Source organism: Pezoporus wallicus, unplaced genomic scaffold (assembly GCF_028554395.1).
Source record: "Pezoporus wallicus isolate ANWC-B61680 ecotype Strahan unplaced genomic scaffold, APGP_CSIRO_Pwel_v1 scaffold_6446, whole genome shotgun sequence".
Classification (NCBI taxonomy): domain Eukaryota; kingdom Metazoa; phylum Chordata; class Aves; order Psittaciformes; family Psittacidae; genus Pezoporus; species Pezoporus wallicus.
This window is the reverse complement of record NW_026636264.1, coordinates 10,029,799-10,049,717: the sequence shown is the minus strand read 5'-3', so window position 1 is coordinate 10,049,717 and position 19,919 is coordinate 10,029,799. Positions and strand designations below refer to the sequence as shown.

Below are 19,919 nucleotides of genomic sequence, written 5' to 3'. Positions count from 1 at the left end.
GGTTGTCCCCATGGCACAGGACTTGGGTGAGGTGTCCCCAAGGCATAAATGCCCGAAGCAAGGAGTGATGCCCAAGCTGTGACTGCAAGGGGGAGCTGGTCCACAGCAGCTATGTCTGACTCCCAGCAAACACTTGTATTCAGGAAGACAAAACCTTCTCTATTTTCTCTCTGCAGGCTATATGAAGCCAGGAGCCCACGTTAAGCCAGGTGAAACCTTCACATACAAATGGAGGGTGCCTGAAAATGGAGGTCCAACAGAAAGTGACCCTCCATGCCTCACCTATCTGTACTACTCAGCAACTGATGCCGTCAAAGACACCAACTCTGGCCTTGTGGGGCCTTTGCTGGTCTGTCGGAAGAATACACTGAATCCCGACGGGACACAGGTGCCCAACATGGACATCTGCTTGACCCTAGCAACAGGGTGGTGCACTGGAGTGGGGGGTCCCATATGGGCCAATTTGCCCAGCTCAGTTTTAAGAGATTAAACAAATGGCATTGCCCAGGGTAAAAGCTGACCCAAGGGGATGGTTAGGAAGAGGAAACCATAATTTCCCAGTATTCTGGCTCATCCCTAGGTTTTCCATCTTTTCCATGCACTGATTGGCAATCAATGCATATTTTCACCCCAAGTAAGTAATGGACACTTTATTTATCCTTTTGGTATATGGAAGAGTGCCAATCCCTGTCTCTACAAGGACACAGTGAGAAAATGGCTGCAATTTTTTTGGGGAAAGAAAGTTTTGCTTGGGTAATTCTGCACAGATTGATTTTTAATGGCTTGGCTTCCTTCTTGGCTACAGAAAGGAATAGACAGAGAATTTTACCTCCTCTTTTCAATCTTTGATGAGAATGACAGCTGGTATCTGCACAAGAATATTGAAACATTTACTGGAGACCCTTCAAGAGTAGATGAAAATGATGAAGATTTCAAGGAATCCAACAAAATGCATGGTATGAAATATATAATATCTGTTAATGATACCTTTGGTTCAGTCATATTAAGAAGATGAATTGGCAGGTTTTACCATCATTCACAGCCAGCTGCGGTGCACTGGGGATGAGGTGGAAAGCTGTCAGTCAGTTTATGGACAGCTCCTGATGCTCTTGGAGTGCATCCTGAAACCCCAGTCACATTAGCAATGAATGCAACCACTTACCAGCTACGCCTGGAGAAAGGGAAGAGTGTAGCTTTTAAATACAACACTTGAGTCTGTAACAAGGAGTAATGTCAGAGTCAGGCATCAACTGCAGAAGAGGCCAGTGTTCACTGGTGCTTTAAATTTCACTGCTGGCCTTGGCACTGATTTGGACAATGAAGGTCCACCTGCTCTGCTCTGCCAGCTCCCACTTGGGTACTGGTCACCTCTGGAAGAGGGGAATGGCCAATAGTATTTTAAAACATCACTTGTGGATGTTAAGTATCTGACTCCCGGATGGACCTCCTCCAAGTTATTCCTGACACAACAGATTTCAACAAATCACATAACCTCTCTTTGCTTTAGATTTCTGAAGAGCACTGAGAATATATATTGTTAGAGAACCTCTGGGCTTTCCAGACCCACCTATTTAATTCTTCTATTATTAGGTAATATTTCATACTGGAGTTTTGTTCTGCCAAAATATCTTTTACCCAACGATCACAGAACATTTGAGGATGAGGGAGTTTAGCCTTTCTTGTGAAAGAAAGAGGTACATTTTGGAAGTAAAAGTAGAAATAAAAGGTAAAAATCACATAAAAACTTTCCATCAGAACTGTATTTATAATGTGGACTCTTTCTGGCCTACACCACAGCCTTAATCATTTGGTTATACATTCTCCAGGCTGAAAGGAGGTGCCTTATTTATACACTTCACTCTGTGTGTGTGAAGCGTCCTCAAAAGCTTGGGTGAGAAGTGCTGCATCACTGCAAAGGGCTATTACGAGGTTTTACAGGCTAAAAAAAAACCCAGGTAGAAGTTCAGAGTTTATAGGAATAGCATTACGAGATTATTTTGGTGTCATCCAGTGCTACCTCTGCTTCACAAAATGCCCTTTTAATTAACGCTGTGACTTGCTGAGTCATGAAGTGCATCACCATCTCTGGAAGTGTTCAAAAACCATGTAGAGGAGGCCCCCAGTGACATGGTTTAGTGGTGGTCTTGGCAGTACTGGGGTAATGGTTGGACTTGATGATCTTAAAGGTCTTTTCCAACCCAGTTGATTCTATGATTCTCTGAGTTTCTTGCCAGGAAGGTGGTAGGAGGCTCTGTGGTGAGTTTCCACAGACCTACTGCCAACCAGGTCCTTTCCTTCTCCTCCAGCTGTCAATGGCTACTTGTTTGGTAACCTGCCAGGCCTGACCATGTGCAAGGATGACAAGGTCTCCTGGCACCTCATCGGGCTGGGCAGCCACTACGACATGCACGGGGTTCAGTTTCAAGGAAACACCATTGACCTGAGGGGGACGACGAGGGACGGTCTGGCCTTGTTTCCTCATTTATCATGGACAGCGCTGATGCAGCCGGACCGTGTGGGTACGTTCATGAGCTTATCTTGGTGGTGTGGCACATGCAGAAACCAGGCAGCCAAAATAACAGTCAGTGAGATGCTCTGCTTTGCACAAGGGAGCCTGAAGGCATGGAGACCGTGTGGACCTGGTATAGCTAAGAGTTCAGACTGGGCTGCTTTTCTGGGAAGGAGCTATAAATCAAATATGTATATGCACCAAAGAGTGGAGGCTTTGATGACCTTGGGATAGGCAGAGCAGCAGGTAGAGAGACAGCTAATGAGATGTTCATAGGATTTCCATAACTCTTGAAACAGGCTTTTTTAGCAGAGAGAAAATTCACTGCTGTGTAGATAGGGATTTAAGCCATTTTAGGACTTCAATAATAGCTTTTCAATAATATTCTGTAGGAGCTTCTTCAGAAGCATATACATTAAAGAGACTTGCAATTCTCATGTATAATCCACTGATGCTTTCTTCAAACTCAGAGGGACCATGATCTCATGATGAAGAGTGCAATGTTACTTTTCTTTACATTAGTGCAACTCTGTTTAAATCAACAGTTATCACTGTTGTGCAAGGCTGTGCCAAGGACCATCCTTGGCCAGAGCACTTGATGGAAATACCTGTATTGTGCACATGCCAGATTAGACATCTGGCACTGGTATCTTTTTCTTGTGCATACCCCATATATTTCCCCTATCTGTCAAGTAACTGCACTGCAGAACTCCCACTAATAATATATTCTAGGAGATTTTTTACATTTTGCCAGGTAGCCTTCTATAAGCAGTAAATTGAGTATTATCAGATCTTGACAATCATCAACGTGTGATTTTCTCTAGCTGCACATTATTTTACCTTTTCCATCGCTTTTGCCCTAGAAGCATAGGGAAGGCCAACAGCACCCTGGCTGGTATCAGAACAGCAGGGCCAGGGCCAGTGATTGTTCCCCTGTACTGGGCACTGGTGAGGCTGCACCTCAAATCCTGTGTTCAGTTCTGAGTGCCTCACTACAAGAGAGACATTGAGGTGCTGGAGCAGGGCCAGCGAAGAGCAGCAAAGCTGGTGAAGGTTCTAGAGCACAAGCGTGATGAGGAATGGCTTAAGGAACTTGCGGTGTTTAGTCCTGTGAGGACAAGGCTCAGGGGGGACCTTATCACTAGCTGAAAGGAGGTCATAGGGAGGTGAATGTCAGCCTTTCCTCCCAAGCAACAAGTGATAGGATGAGATGAAACAGCCTCAAATTGCACCAGGAGAGATTTAGGTTGGATATTAGGAACAATTTATTCACCAAAAGGGTCGTCAGGGATTGGCACAGACTGCCCAGAGGAGTTGTTGAGTCGCCATCCCTGGAGGTATTTAAAAGACGTGTAGATGTGGCACTTAGGGGTGTGGTTTAGTGGTGGACTTGACAGTGCTGGGTTAACAGTTGGGCTTGATGATCTTAAAAGTCTTTTCCAACATAAACAATTCTATGATTCTATATAAGCATCCCCGTGCTTGACTTTCCATACAGCATCACAGATTAGGTTTGCCTGAGGACAGATCAGAGACGTACAGTGCACAGGAACTGATGCCAAGCTGCTTTTGGAAGTGTTTTAAATCACCTAACTCTCCTGTGCTTTCCTTCCAGGCACATTCAAAGTGGTTTGCAGGACTTTTGATCACTTTGTTGGTGGGATGAAACATCTCTACGAGGTCAGCAGCTGCCGTAACACCACCCGAGCCCGGCAGCAGAGCGGAACCATAAGGCTCTACTACATTGCTGCGGAGGAGGTGGAGTGGGACTATGCTTCAAACAAGAGCTCAGTACCGAACATTTACAACATCAGCAGCAACGAGGAAAGGTACTCAAAGCAAACATTTTTTGTGAGCGTGGGGCAAACTCAGAATGGAGGGGAAACTTGGAAGCATCCTTTCATGAAGCCAGCATCGTACCTGTTAGGAGGCAGTCTTTGCTGAACAAAATAAGAGCAAATGTATTTGTAAAGTGACAAACTCTCAGACTGGACTAGTTCATAGGCAACATTTTCAAATGTTTTCATCTGCGTTTCTTGTAATGCTGTTGGAGCCAAGAAGGCTTCCAAGTACCTAAATCTATGTGTGCGTTCCAGCCCTGGCTCAGCCCTAAAATGGTACCACCCAAGCCCCTCCTCTCCCTCACTCTCCCCAGTCTCCCCATCCCAGTGCTCTAGTTTTCATAGGGAAGAAACCCAGGTACACATCCCAGACATGAGCCCCTCCAAGAACTTCACGTGCATTAGGGAGATGCTGAGCCTGCTTCACTGCAGTGTGGTAGCCCCTGGCTCCCCTGGAGAAGTCAGAACGTAGTAATCACTGCAAATGTATCACCTCTATACTGCACTGTTCTAAGGAATAAAAACCATGTGCAGAAGATACACGTTCCAGGTCATATCGCATAGGGAGGTCTCTGAGACCACTTTGGTGAAAACAAAAAGGAACAAAGAGCATACTTAAAAAATAAACCTTAGAAAAGTGGCTGGGAAACTGCACCCTGTGAAGAGGAAGAGTATGGTGAGGGGTGGAAAATACAAGAGTCAGAGGTGATGAAGTATGCTTAAAGAAAACATTAACTCCAGTACTGTCAAAGGCTGTTGTTGCACACACAGTAAATTACTACAGTAAGCACTTAGTACAGTAAGCAGTGTTCCTGGGGCATTTTATGCCTTTATTTAGTACGTTGTGAGCCAACCTCACCGCTCCTTTGCCAGGGGCACCTTGGAGATGAGCTGCCAGGAGACAGAGCTGCTCTCAGAAGAGGGTGAGTGCTCTCTTCCACAGCTAGTGGCGAGTGTCCTCTGCTGGCAAATCAGCCCTCTGGGATCCCATCGGAGCAAGGACAAACTGGGTGACTGCTCAAACCTGGAGGGCACAAAAAAATACCTTTCCCACTCTATCTTCATTCTGGGAAGGCATCCAGCCCTGTGCAGTGCATACCGGAACAAGGCAGGGGAAAGCAGCCCCTCTTAGGTGATGACGTTTGCTTTTGCAAGGTTAGGCTTCAGTTATCATCTTCCTGTGGCTGACTAATAGCCAAGATAGTGAAAGCAGCCATTGTGATAAGAGGACTCTGGGTTGCAGGGACAGGCAGTATCTTTTATTGGAGCAGAGGATGCAGCTGGCGACAGTTGCCAAACCCACTCTTAGCTTGAAATTTATCTCTGCTCTGCAAGTTCTGGTGAAGGATTTGTGTTCCCAAAGGTTTGTGGTGATTGCAATGTGTTCTCAGCTTTACCTGTTTGAAGAGGGGGCATATTTAGTAGGGATTATCGCTGTTATTATTTGCTGTTTAAAATCTCTTGCAGCACCCAGGGTTTCGCATCAATTATCACACTGGATCAAGCCATAAATTCTCCTCAAATCTTTTGGGAGGAACACAACAGTTAACAGCCTTTAAATATGTAAGGCTTAATGGGTTTAAATTTTGACTTTTAATTTTGCAGCTATGGGCATATTTTCTTGAATCAAGCAGAAGATCAGATTGGTTCAAAATACAAGAAGGTGGTTTACAGGGAGTACACAAACGGCAACTTCACACAGCGTAAAGTGAGGACAGAGGAGGAGGAACACTTGGAAATCCTGGGCAAGTAGCTCTTAGACCAAGCCTGACACATGAGAGTATTGCTTTCAAAAAACTAGGTTTTTCCAGTTTTGTTAACATGGGAAACAAGGAACACTAATGCCTATCCAGGTTATCAGTGATTTTACACCCAGTTTGTATAATTGCTGAGTGTAAAGATTCTTTCTAAATTAGAGATTTTATTCTCAGACATGAATAAAGAGTTTCCTAACAGGGAGGATGTCAAAATGCAATTCCAGGATTCACCTTAACTTCTGTGAGTGAACAAGCTGTCTGGCTAGGGTTTAAACCACAACAACATGTAATGTGGGGGTGACTTTTGTAGGAAGATTAAGTCATTATTAAGGGACTGTAATTGTGTCTGAAATTGGGCAAGACAAAATTTTATGCATGTCATAAAATAACCATCAGCTCATATTTTTTATGGGGTGCAAAGTGGGCCACAATGGCCATAAAGTAACCAACACTCTCTCGGAATGTATTGGACATTTCTTTTTGGGGGGTACAAAGGTAAAAACATTATTTTGTTGTAGTTTTCTCTTTTTTTTCTTTTATTAAAAAAAAAGCTTAAGAAATATAATTTTGAAAGATACAAAAACCATGCACAAGAGTTTTCCTTAAAAACAAGGCGTTCAAAGACCTGCCTCCAGAGCGAACAATTCTTCTCATTGACCAGAAAGAAGAAAAGATTATTTATATATAAGGAGCTTCATATCAGCTGGGACAACAACCAGGTTTTGATGGCTCTGCTGAAAGAATAGAAGAGTCCAAAGGTTTTGGGAAAGACCTTGGCTCCTTTCCTAGGCCAAGCTGGGGATAAGTCAGTTTGTTACATTCAGAAATGAAGCATTAATCACTGGCATCTTCTGGTTTAATTTAGGGCCGTTACTCCATGCTGAGGTTGGTGACTCTGTACTGGTTGTGTTTAAGAACAAGGCCAGCAGGCCTTATTCGGTAACCGCACATGGAATAGAAGAGGTGGGCTGTGAAGAGCAACCCGAGACACCAATTACACTCCCTGGTAAGGCTGCTCCTTTTTTTCCCTTTGAGCTACAAAGGCTGTAGATAAAAGGCTTTTAACACATGAATGATAATCCCTCTTTCATGCTTATGCATACCTGTATGTTCTTCCAGACATAATACACTAGCTTTTATTCAGATACGATGCTGTGTTACACATGTAGGTCATGTTCAGGCAGAGAAGGTACCTTTGTTCCTGTTAGAGTCAGAAGCAGGAATGTAACATCATTGGGCAACCTCCAAAAAAAGGCAGAGGGAGGCCCATAGTCACGGCAAGAGAAGTGTAAGCCAGAGCTGCATTTGCCTCCAGATTGAAACTGTGTTTTGAAAACAGAGAAGCTCAGTGATAGAGTTACAGTTGGCAGTATGAGCTCTGCTTCTCTCTTGATCTACATAGAAGCAGCATTTGCATTCAGAGCTGATGCACAAAATGCAAAATGTAGCTGTCGTGTGAATTAAAATTCCTTGAAAAAATCAAAAGTCCAAATATGCCTCAGCTTCTAGTGAGAAAAATAGTGGAAAATAGTTCTCACTGCATTGAAATCTTTCATATAGAAAAGTTCCTCCTAAAATATCTGTACTTCAATTTTTATGTTGGGTTTTACATTGTAGTAGGCAGACTCAAGCCCAGGCATTGCAGTCAAGCCAAAGTGTACATACCTTTGCTTTCCATCACTCACACAATATTTTTTGTTAGTATTTGTGAGCTTCAGTGTGAAACTAACTGAAAAGAAGCTCTGATGCCCCAAGCCTCTTCACAAGGTGAAATTTCTTTCTTGTAACCAGCCGTATCAATAGAGTACGATCACCCAAAAATTAATGAGCCAACATCTGCCAATACCTGTGGTTAACATGGGGGGGGGGGGGGGGGGGACGGGAGGGAAAGAACGAAGAGAAAAGGAGCTGATTTATATGATTCCCTTGTTTTATTATGCGCCCCATGATGCTGTCGATGTTCTGTTAACAGTTGAGGTGTAACACAGGGAACACTACTGTCATGCTTCCTATGTCCACACGGGAGCAGGCTTGGGATAAGTTAGCTTGAGGGAAGGTGTCCGCGTTTGACAATAAGCCAAAGGAAAGGACTCTTCAGCAAGATCTAAGGACAGACTTTTCCTTAGGAGTTTGAAAGCAGCAGTTAACACAGAAATGAAGTCCCACAAAACAAAAGCAATTCCTGAACACTTCTGTACCCACCACCGTCATCTAGAAATCCTCCCTGTCTCCCTAGGCCAGGCTGGACTGCTCACCCCAAGCTTCCCAGAGCCCATCTTGCTCCATTAAATCTTGAAGCAGTCATCAGCCAGATTGATGTCCTGCTAATTTGTACTCCCAAGAGCACTTCCAGCACCTAGACAGATTGTGGGTGGCACGGTAGAGATGCGGAGAGCAGATCCATAGCAGCCAAAACAGCTCTCAGCTGCCACAGCTTTGTCCTCTCCTCATCCATTCCTCTATTTACCCAGCAGGAAAAAGGGAGAAAACATCAATTTTCCTCTTGTTTATCAGTCTTTTCAGGGGTTATGCTTCATTTGAACTTCAAAGACAGGTCTTTGATGCCACCTGAAGTGTCTCAGGTTTTAAGCAAAGTGGAGATCTTTCCATCTGCAGTGTCCAAATGTCCTGAAGTGAAAAGCAAGAAAATGGTAAAGGACCATAGGCAGGATACCTTCCCACATCATCCCCTCTGAAAAGGGGTGGTGACATGCAGGTTAGATACAGGTGGAGGGCAAACTCTTCCCCGGTGTATCTCTCCACTGCATGAACATCTCTGAGACTGGGGATTTCTTGTTAGTGGGTTTTTGTTCTATTAGTGTAGTGTTGTCTCTTTAAAGCCTTTCTAATCTCCACCGAGTGTATAAACCAATGCTGTAATGAACAGAAGGTGCTTGTCCTGTAAGATTAAATGGTATTGCAACAGTTCCATGAGACTCACCTCATAGAGCACAATAATTGAGAGTCACCATTTCTTTTTTGTAGTTATTGCTGTACAATAAACCCCACTATTGCATGACCCATCAAAACAGGCTCGGTGACACAAAACCAGGCTCACTCACTTCACAACCATTTAAGCTTGGAAATTCTCCTTTGACCTGATGCCTACAGCTGTTGGCAGCTGTTGGGTTGTGCCTGTGCTAAAACCATAGCTAAGAGTCCTGTGATTTCTTTGTTTTTCCTTGACTTGTAGCATATACCCGTCTATTCTTGGCTTTTTTCACCCTGGAAGACTTTCTTCACCCTGGAAGACAAGTACCAGAGACTGCCTGGTTCAACATTTCTGCACCACTTAAAAAGGGCAAAGCGCTGACCACATCTTGGTCTCCTTTTCTTCCCTGCAGCACCAGCGAAAAAACAGAGCAGGGAAATGCAGCCCAGGCAGTTCCTCTGAATATAGGCATGTTCGCATTCAGTGTAGACAACTCAAATAGATCATTTCCCCATCGGTTGTTCTGGAGTTTTTAAATCAGAGGTCAGGGAACCTCTGCTCAGGGAGGATGTGGCAGGGGTGATGGCTTTGGGGAAGGGACAGTGGCTCTCTGGTATTTGATGGAGAGCAGGGGCTTAGCTGGAAGAGGAAAGGACCCCTCTGTTTCTCCCAGTCAGCAGGCTGGCACGTACTCAGCTCTCCTGGCCCAGAACTGATATGCTGCTGCAGCACTGTCTACTGTGCCCTTTCTACTGTCTACTGTGCCCTTTTCTGCTGAGAAGGTCCAACAAACGTTTTCTGGAGCTTGGCTCCAACATCTTCAGATGACCTTCAGCACCAGCATCCAAGATCAGTGATCTGCTACATGTTTTGCCCAAAGGGAAAGATAAAGTCTCCTGTCTCCAGACTTCCCTCTGTGGGGTGCCACTGTTGACAGCATCATTTGCACATCTCCTTTTCTGAGGCTATCTGGCTTCCTTTACACCACTGGAACCTCAGTAACCTCTCGGAAGGCAGCATCACATCCATATCTCATTGCTGCATGCTTCCATAGATAGTTTTGATTCAGATCATGTTTTGCTAAGGCGGGTTGCAGGTCTCAGTTACATGCTACTCAAAGCTTCTTATACCCAGCTGCTCTTGGTAAAATTGTTCTCTCTGTTTCAGGGGAAATAAACACCTACAGATGGAATGTCCCAGAACGATCTGGCCCTGGTAAAACAGATCCAAACTGCATTACTTGGGTTTATTATTCAACAGCGAATTTTGTGAAGGTAACCAAGAAATGGTCATTAAAGATCACATTCCTTTGGTTAAAGCATCCTACCTTGAATAATGTTTCTGAAAGGATCCTACTTCACATTTATGCGAGGACCACAGGCTAGAAGAATGATTTACAGGGCTGGACGCTTTGTCCTCTTTGATAGCAGTTGCACATGCCTGGGTAATGTAATCCATGGAAATCCACAGGCATACACCAATGCAATGTGATTCCCTCTTTAAAGAATAGTTGAAGGAATGTTGGGTGAAGGCAAAACATTGCTTTGGTACATTAATTTAGGGACATGGAGAGAAAGATATCTCTCATCAGAGTAAGAAATTATTTTTTCTCATCCGATATGAAAATAGGATTTCATCTTTATGCAATCTGTAGTTAATTTGTGTCTATAACGCATGTCTTTATTTCAGGACACATACAGTGGTCTGATTGGGCCTCTTGTAGTTTGCAGAAGAGGAGTTCTAGATGAAAGAGGTCAAAGGAAAGACATTGATCGTGAATTTACTCTTCTGTTTATGGTGTTTGATGAAAATGAATCCTGGTATTTGAAAGACAATATTGAAACATACCTTCATAAGAATCCTGATGATTTTAATACCACTAAGAACTTTGTAGAAGGCAACAGCAAGCATGGTATGTAGGACTCGGGGGCAGCAGTCAAAGAACTTAGGTTTCTTTTTCACAGCCCTTTTAGGAAGACACTTGACTTAGCCTGTACTTGCCCAACCATGTCACAATTTCAGAAACTGCAGCTTTTTGGAAACAAAAAGATTTCATGGGGCCAGCTAAGATATTTCTCTAACAAGACAATCTTGTTATATATAATAATATATATTATATATATATTTATATATATAAAATAATATATATTACAGATATATAATAGACATACAATACTTTAATCTTAAACTCTTAGGAAGAGGCTGCCCTTCCAATCTTCCCTTGTTCCTTGGGAGCTGTGGTCCTTGCAGGCTTGCTCTGTAGGAGCATAAGGATGACGTTTTAGAGCTGTGTCTGTAGCAGCAAGCAGCACAGAAGCCAGGCAGAACAGACTGGACAGGGGCAGGAACAACCCTGGCAAAGCAAATTGTCTTTATCTACAGTTGGTACCTATTTTAGGCAACAACTCTTCCCTCTTTTTCCATGCAGATCATCAGCATAAATCCTGTTTGTTCAGGAGTTTAACCTCAACTAACAAAAAAACATGCCCAGTACTTTTCAAGACAGAAAAATAGCTGTTGTTGTGCAGTTAGATCTGGAAACAGGAACAAGAACTGTGACTGTCTCCCTGCCATGGTCACACATGCCTGTCCCCTCTCTGCCTGGGTAACCCATCGCCCCAGAGAGAAAGTGCAAAGGGTGCTGAAGTGCAGGTTATCATCACCATACCGTGGCCAGTTATTAACCAATCGTATTTTGTCATTCTTCCAGCCATCAATGGGAAGATCTATAACAGTCTTCTGGGTCTAACAATGAACAAAGGTGACAGGACAAACTGGTATTTGATAGGAATGGGTGATGAAGTGGATATACATACCGTTCACTTCCATGCACAGACCTTCATCTTCAAGGTTGGTAAAATCAATCAAAGTAAAACCTTTAGAATATGATGGTAAATTTCTGCAAAAGAAGTCCAGGTTCTAGCCTGGTTTTGCAGCTTGGCTGCAGAGCCCTGGGCTGATGCTGAGGTCCGTGAGAGTTTTGCGTGTGAAGAAAATACAAAATGAATGAGATCTTTGCAAAGCTTCTGTTACTGTAAGACTGCTATGAAACATTAATAAATGTCACTGCTAGAAGACATGGTTCGGTGGGTTGAAATAAGTGTTCACCCATCTGTATAAGGAAAGATACAGGGGGGAAAATCAGTTATGCCTGCTTAGAGTGCAGTTTAATGTTGTGACAGCTTGTCACTGGCAGGTCTATCTAAAACCCACTGTCTTTCAAAGACATATCTGGGCTCAACCAGCACCCAAAGTCCCCAGGAGGGGTCTCCTGTTAATTATATGAGCAATATAATTATAATAATTAAAAATAAATATAATTAAAAATAAGAGGTGTCCACAGACCTCAGGTTCCCTGGATCAGGCTCACTAGAAATGTATAACAAGAAGCATTTGATTTGCCTTGAGGAGCTGAAAGTCTAACTGGAATATTTCAGTGCCTTTGCAAGGTATTTGAGGCACGACTCTCACAATGCTGGGTTTGCCTTGCACAGACAGATAAGGACCACAGAGGAGATGTATACGACCTTTTTCCTGGGACTTTCCAGACAATTGATCTTGTAGCAGAAAACCCTGGAACGTGGCTTCTGCACTGCCATGTAGCCGATCACATCCACGCTGGCATGGAGACAACCTACACCATCAATAAATCAGGTGCAGTACCAGAAACATAGAATCATAGAATCATAGAATAGTTAGGGTTGGAAAGGACCTGAAGATCATCTAGTTCCAACACCCCTGCCATGGGCGGGGATACCTCACACTAAACCATATCACCCAAGGCTCTGTCCAACCCGGTCTTGAACACTGCCAGGGATGGAGCATTCACAGCTTCCCTGGGCAACCCATTCCAGCGCCTCAGCACCCTCCCAGTAAGAAACTTCCTCCTTATATCCAATCTAAACTTCCCCTGTTTAAGTTTTAACCCGTTACCCCTTGTCCTGTCACTACAGTCCCTAATGAAGAGTCCCTCCCCAGCATCCCTATAGGCCCCCTTCAGATACTGGAAGGCTGCTATGAGGTCTCCATGCAGCCTTCTCTTCTCCAGGCTGAACAGCCCCAACTTTCTCAGCCTATCTTCATACGGGAGGTGCTCCAGTCCCCTGATCATCCTCGTGGCCTCCTCTGGACTTGTTCCACAACTCGGAGGTGGTATCGCAGCAGATCTTATAGAAGGCAGGGAAGAGATGAGAGCTAATGTCACTGCTGCACCCTGCACATTACTGCCGTGGCCAGTTAACATCATCTAGGGACAGGACAAACACCACTAATGACATGGCAAAATCTTTGCTGCACTCCACGACTTGCTTACAAACAGCTGGTGCTTCACTTCTAAGTGGAGCACCCCTTCTAAGGCAATGTCAGCCTGCTTAGTCATCCACAGTTGGTGCAGAAAACAACTGCAAAGCTATTTTTCAGCCCTGCTGACACATGGCGTGTGGGAGGGCATGCAGGCTGGCATGGGGCTGGTTCTTCCTTGCAATAACTGCTGTCTCCCAGAGCTAGTTGAGTTCCTTTCTGCACGGGCAGAGATCAGCTGAGGTAAAGATGCTCCAGAATGTGATTTTTCATCCTGTCCAAAAAATAGGAAATCTTCTGACTCAGAGAAGTTAACAAATTTTTGAGTGGTGCTCATCCCTTCCACCACTTCTGAGTGAAGCCAAAGGTGCTTTGTGAGCCTTTCTTGTTTGTGAGACACATAACTTCACTGAACATCTGGATCCAGCATCTTCTGCCTGGGAGTCCACTGAGCCTGCTACACTGCTCTGCAGGGACTGCAACGGTGTTGGCTGGCACAACCTGTACCTGTAACCCTATAGCAGCAGGATAACAAATGTAATGCTAAATATAGCCAAAATATTCCTCCCTTGGATAAGGTTGTTATTCTATACCACATATTCATGCAGTCTGGGAAACTTCAAATGAATAAGCAAATGCAGAACTGAAACACAGAGTCATGGAATGGTTTGGGTTGGAAAGGACCTTAAAGCTCATCCACTTCCACCCCTCTGCCAGGCAGGGACGCTCCACACTAGATCAGTTTGCTACAGACTTCATCCAACCTGGCCTTGAACACTGCCAAGGATGGGGCAGCCACAGCCTCCCTGGGCACCCTGTGCCAGTGCCTCAGCACCCTCACAGGGAAGAACTTCCTTTAATCTATATTTACCCTCTTTCAGTTTAAAGCCATTACCCCTTGTCCTATCACTGCAGTAGGTAGTGAAGTAGCAGAGATGCCTATAGAGAAGGGGGACATTGCCCACAGAGCTGCCCAGAGTAATAGCTGTGCTGATCAAATCATGATTTCTGTACAGATCACCAATGGAGAAATAATTATATAAAACCAGCACCACTTTTACAGATGAGAACAAACTATTTGTTAAGGTTTTCAGCTTAACAATGCTTCCTCTCCCTGCACAGAGAGGAAGCCTCCTTCAGCAGAACTCACAACCAGAGCGTACAATGCAACTACTGCAAAAAACACCACCACTGCCGAAGGTAAGGATTTCTTTAACTGTCATTTCAGACTCTTCAGATTCATGTGTAGGTTTCGTATCAAATGTTTCTCTTTTAGCAGATTATGACAGCAAAGGGGGCATTTTTTTTGGCAAAACTTTGAGTCCTGGAGAAACCAGCCTGATCCTTGCAGCCTTTTTCTTCATTGGACTTATTCTGCTGTCAACAGCATTAACTGTCTTCTGCCTCATCAGCCGCCAAGGAAGCAGGATCCATTACACAGCTCTGCATGACAAAAGTGCATTTCTAACAGATTCCCTGTAAATCCCCACTTTTAGCATCACTCACAGAGCCACACTGGATTTCATGACATGCTGCTAATAACACTGAGCAAGACACATGCTGATAGTCCTACCCCATCACCAGTGCTCTTAAGAGTGAACATGAGGGTTCAGCTCCAAGGCTCATGTACCACCTATCACCATTCCACTCCTCTGGAGCTCAGTTGAGCTTTGCCCAAGATCAGATTTGGCAACCAAGCAGAGCAGCACGACTCATGGCATCCACATCAGCTGCACAGGATTTCCACGGGAGTCAGGCTTGGGCAGCACAGGATCCATGTGCTCTGTGCAGAAACACGGGGCTCACACTAGGGAATAAATACTGTTTTAAGTGTGCTGGCTTCTGACAGAGCAGCCATGGTGTTAATCCAGAAGGGCCAGCGGATTCCCAAAGTCTCGTTCAATGAATTCACTGAGATTTAAGCGATTCTCCTTTATTTCCCCTCTAAAGAAGGAAACTGTGCACTGCGGACAGATTTTTAAAGGCATTTAGGGACCTACCAATATATTTTCACAACCGATGCAGTTCAGCAGTGCCCCTGCTATTTGTTTCTAACAGCATTTGTTAATGCCTTTAAAGATCTAGCCCTAAGAAACCCCTGAAAAAGTAGTTGACTTTGTAATTGCTGCTCACTGTGGTCCTGATTCTGCACCTCTTCTTTGCATTGAGTAGCTCCTCACTCCCCACCTGCAATGAAGCCATCAGGAGGCTGACCTTTGCGCTCTGTGAGGAAGACAGGCAAACCCAGGCCATGTTTCATGATACTTGAATGTTTATAGCTCATTTTTAGTTAGATAGTGCTCATCCTTGCCTGCTCCAGTTCTTGCAGAGGAGCTCCAGAACAAACACGTCTGTGAAGCTGTTTATCCAAATTTGATTCAGAATGGAAGTTCAAGTTGCTGGGGGGAGGGGGGTTATTCTATTTTTTCCACTTCAGTATTTTGAAGTATTGTTCAAATGTAGGAAACTTTACTGGCCACCACTTTCATTGCAGCTTAATGGTGTCCTGGATTGATGGCCCATTAACCAAAATGTCAATGTTTTACGGATGTTTCTCAGTTATTTCTTGATTCTTGGTCATTTGAGAGCACACACGTGAGGTAGAACTGCAGGACTGAGCCCAAATAGGAGTACACCATAGCAATAGACACTTCCAGACTCCTCCTCTAAGTCTTCCCTTTCAGCTGACAAAAACAGGTACTCTAAACCCTTTCACCTTTTTGTTTTGTAAGCATTAAAAACGAGGTCTCCTGTTCTGTGCAAAAGCACTGCCTGTCTGTGCAGAACATTTGTTCTCTGTAGACATACAAAATTAAAGCCTTTCACTAAAACGTACACTGTTAATAAAGGAAATTATTTGGTACTTTTCTTTTAGAGTAGCTAATGCGTCTAACTTCTTAGAAACAGAACCATAAGCATCTATTGACCATAGGAGCCAGACAGCCAAAGTAAGTACAATGATGATAAAAACACGATCATTTGTATGAGCCTTCTGGCACAACTCGCTTCATCTGACACGTTCTCAGCTGGGTGGTGGCTGTGAAACAAGAATGAAGAGTCCAAAGGTCTTCAGAGCCTTGGGACATCACTGCTGCTTGCCCAGGTGACACAGCATGCCACAGAGTCTGAAGTATCAGGAAAGCATAAAGCATTGAGTTCACCATTGCTTGCCTGGCAATGCTGTGTGGCAATGCTGTGCCAATGCAAGGTGTGTAGCAATGCATGACACCTGCATTGAGGGACAGCATCTGTGTGAGGCTGAAGCACTGGCAGGAACAGAGTAAAGCATCGAAAGAACAAACCAAACAAGTCACCAGGGCAGGCAGTTCTCTGCAGAGTGCTGTAAGCCCTCAAGTATGAAACGTCTGGATTGGAAACTTGGGTTGCAGTTGGAAACTGTCCTAGCACCAAAGGGAAGATGACCAATGCAAGATCAACCTTTAAAAACCTTCCAGAGGAATAAGGAGCCCTGACATCCACACAATGCAAGCTGTCTGAACCCATTCCCCAAAAAAGAACAGGAAAGTGGTCAAAGGAACAAAACAGATCATGGAAGAGTTGATACTTTCAATTTTCTTATAGAGAATTGTGCCTCAGTGAGAGTTTTGAAGGACTAAAGGTATAGGTAAGAAACCTGGATGAATGTAGCCTGCTCACGTTTCATAGAATCATAGAATGGTTTGGGTTGGAGAGCGCCCTAAGATCATCCAGTTCCAACCCCCTGCCATGGGCAAGGGCACATTCCACTAGACCATGTTACCCAAGGCTCTGTCCAACCTGGCCTTGAACACTGCCAAGGATGGAGCATTCACAACTTCTTTGGACAACCTGTTCCAGTGCCTCACCACCCTCAAAGTAAAGAACTTCTTCCTTACATCTAATCTCATCTTCCCCAGTTTAAGTTTAAATCCATTATCCTTTGTCCTATTGCTACAGTACCTTATGAAGAGTCCCCCTCCAACAACCAACACATAAGGAATTTGAGAAAGTCCTTAGTAAAAGCTTCCCAAGGAAATGACATCACCCTGGGATGAGGGAAAGGGTCCATGGAGGTTAAATACCTGGTTAAAGCCAGATTTCACGTTGGTGCTGCACTCATGGGGTGCTGCAAGGACCGTTGCTCTTCACCATTGTCTGTAAGTGGTGTGAAAATGGGTGACCAAGGTGAGTGACAATCACAAGTAAATGTAGCATGAAAAATCAGTCAAAAAAAATTAAATTTAGTGGTACTTACTTAAATTTACAGTAGTACTTGTTGAAAGAAACAATCCTGACCCTCTGCATCAAACTGCCTAAGCACCTCGGAAATGGGGATTTATTTCAAATAGTTTAATGACAGTGTTAGCCCCAGTGCTTTTTAGTGGGCAGAAAGACAAGTGAATACTAGGAATCAGTAGGAATTAAGAACAGAACAATCCAGAAAACAGCTTAGTACCATTATATAAATGTCTGGAGCACAACCCCTGGCCCCATCCAGGAGAGACCCAAGAGCAGCACAGAAAGAAGGAAGGGAATCAGGGCAGCAGAACAGTTTCCATATGAGGAATTATTTCCTTGGATTATGGCTTGGAAAAATAGAAATGACAATTGAAAGCAGATAGGATGTAGTTTTATAAAGGGAAAGTTGATTGGAGATGGGAACGATTTCTCCCCTTTGGCAGAGGTAGCATGAGCCAGGAAGTGCTAGATCCAAAGCAGAGCACAGGAGGTGGCGCTTTCCGGGATGGGAAGCCAAAAGCTGCTGGGAGGCGGATGAGGATGCTCCAAGCCTACAGAGGTTCAGAAAACAACTGGAAAAATATAAAGGGGGCAAATGAATTAAGGGTTATCAAAGGTGAAGGCACCGCATAAAAAGCAACTAAAGATGTGGCGGTGGTGAGCGAACACTGTGTGGGGACACATGCGGCAGCACAAGGTGCTAGGTAGGGTGAGGGCTTGGAGCATCTGGCTGAGGAGGGGTTCGCTGGGGGTGCCGGAGCCTGGAGAAGAGGCTGCTCGGGGGGACCTGCCGAGGGTATGCAGCGCAGACGGAGCCTGACTCTTCCCAGCGGTGCCCAGCTGGAGGGCAGGATACGGTGGGCACAAAGCGCAGCGCGAGAAGCCCCCATCCATTGGGACACAAGGTGCACAAACCCCTCGGCTCCTCCATCCCGTCCCGGTCCAGGCACTGAGGCCCAGCCCCGTGGTACAGCCCCTCCGCCGGGCGGGGCGGAGCCGAGCCAAGCCGAGCCACGCCGGGCGGAGCCGAAGCGTGCCGGGCCGTGCATGGCCGTACCGGGCCGAGCCGACCCGCGCCGTGCCCGCCATGGCCATCGCGCACATCGCCACCGAGTACGTCTTCTCCGACTTCTTGCTGAAGGAGCCGCCGGAGACGCGGTACAAAGGGCTGCGGCTGGAGCTGGCGCTGGATAAGATCGTCACCTGCATCGCCGTGGGGCTGCCGCTGCTCCTCATCTCCCTCGCCTTCGCCCAGGAGATCTCCATCGGTAACCGGCCTCCCCGACAGCCCCTCCGCGGCGGACAAAGGGCCCGGTTGGGCGGGGAGCAGAGCAGCTCTCCGAGGGTGGGTGGGGGGCTGCCGGGGGGCGCTTCCCCTCATGGGTAGGGTGCAAGGCGGCTTTAGGCCGTGGGGAGCGGGCCATGGGCAGAGCAGCCCTCCTGGAGAGCATCCCTGGCAGCGGTGCCTCAACCTCTCCCCGGTACCTGGGCGTCCCGGATGGCTTTTCCCGCCCTTCCCATGCCCTCCTCCTCCTTGGCACATTCCTTTACCGCTGGGATTCCCTCCCGAGTAAGGCTCCCGCGGCGGTGCTGTGCGGGGGGCGATGGAGCCCTGCCGCCCTTTGTTCCCCAGCGCTGCTCAGCCCGGGCTGTGAGCGGCCTCCCGAGCCGTGCCGAGCAGTGCCGTGCCGTGGCTCTGCCCCTGAGCTGCGGTGCTGCGGGATCTCGCCGTCATTCGGCAGCTCTCAGGGACGGGTGCCAAGGAGCAGCGGTCTCGGACCTCGGTGTTTGGAATGCGGGGAGCTCCGCTGTGGACCGAGGCTGCTCCTCGGATCCAGGGCAGGGTGGGCACTGGGAGTGCTCTCCGAGGCTTTCACCTGCTCTGCTGTGCTTCTGCTGCTGTTCCAGCTGTGCTCTGCGGGAGAAGGGACAACTTTCCTCATTATTTTCCTATCTTTCCCCTATCCCGAGTTACAGAAGTGCTTGTGCAGCAGCCAAGTAGCCACCCCTTTCCTGAGTGTGATGAGGATACTTTTAAATCCAAAGGTCAAGCACTTGTAACTTAGAATCATGGAATAGTTTGGGTTGGAAGGGACCTTCGGAGGTCATTTAGTCCAATCCCCCTGCAATGAGCAGGGACGTCTAGATGATCAACTCGATCAGGTTGCTCAGAATCACATCCAGCCTGGCCTTGAATGTCTCCAGGGGTGATGCATCCACCACCGCTCTGGGCAACCTATTCCAGTGTTTTACTACCCTCATTGTAAAGAATTTCTTCCCCACATACAGCCTGAATCTCCCCTCTTTCAGTTAAAAGCCAACACCCCTCCTCCTATCACAACAGGCCCTGCTAAAAATCTCTC

At 45.8% G+C, this 19,919-nt stretch overlaps 2 protein-coding genes across 2 annotated transcripts in view; both read left to right on the top strand.

Moving 5' to 3' along the window:
* HEPHL1 (hephaestin like 1) overlaps positions 1 to 15,152 on the top strand; it is a 34,775-nt gene extending 19,623 nt beyond the window's left edge. Inside the window, exons 9-20 of the mRNA XM_057399553.1 lie at positions 177 to 388; positions 806 to 956; positions 2,307 to 2,519; positions 4,125 to 4,338; positions 5,956 to 6,095; positions 6,973 to 7,113; positions 10,207 to 10,313; positions 10,729 to 10,951; positions 11,750 to 11,889; positions 12,534 to 12,693; positions 14,461 to 14,538; positions 14,615 to 15,152. Coding sequence (XP_057255536.1) covers positions 177 to 388; positions 806 to 956; positions 2,307 to 2,519; positions 4,125 to 4,338; positions 5,956 to 6,095; positions 6,973 to 7,113; positions 10,207 to 10,313; positions 10,729 to 10,951; positions 11,750 to 11,889; positions 12,534 to 12,693; positions 14,461 to 14,538; positions 14,615 to 14,820 — 1,985 coding nt within the window. The 3' untranslated portion in view covers positions 14,821 to 15,152. The remainder of the gene's footprint in view (positions 1 to 176; positions 389 to 805; positions 957 to 2,306; positions 2,520 to 4,124; positions 4,339 to 5,955; positions 6,096 to 6,972; positions 7,114 to 10,206; positions 10,314 to 10,728; positions 10,952 to 11,749; positions 11,890 to 12,533; positions 12,694 to 14,460; positions 14,539 to 14,614) is intronic.
* Positions 15,153 to 18,531: 3,379 nt separating this feature from the next.
* PANX1 (pannexin 1) overlaps positions 18,532 to 19,919 on the top strand; it is a 28,162-nt gene continuing 26,774 nt past the window's right edge. The window contains exon 1 of the mRNA XM_057399835.1: positions 18,532 to 18,824. Coding sequence (XP_057255818.1) covers positions 18,644 to 18,824 — 181 coding nt within the window. The 5' untranslated portion in view covers positions 18,532 to 18,643. The remainder of the gene's footprint in view (positions 18,825 to 19,919) is intronic.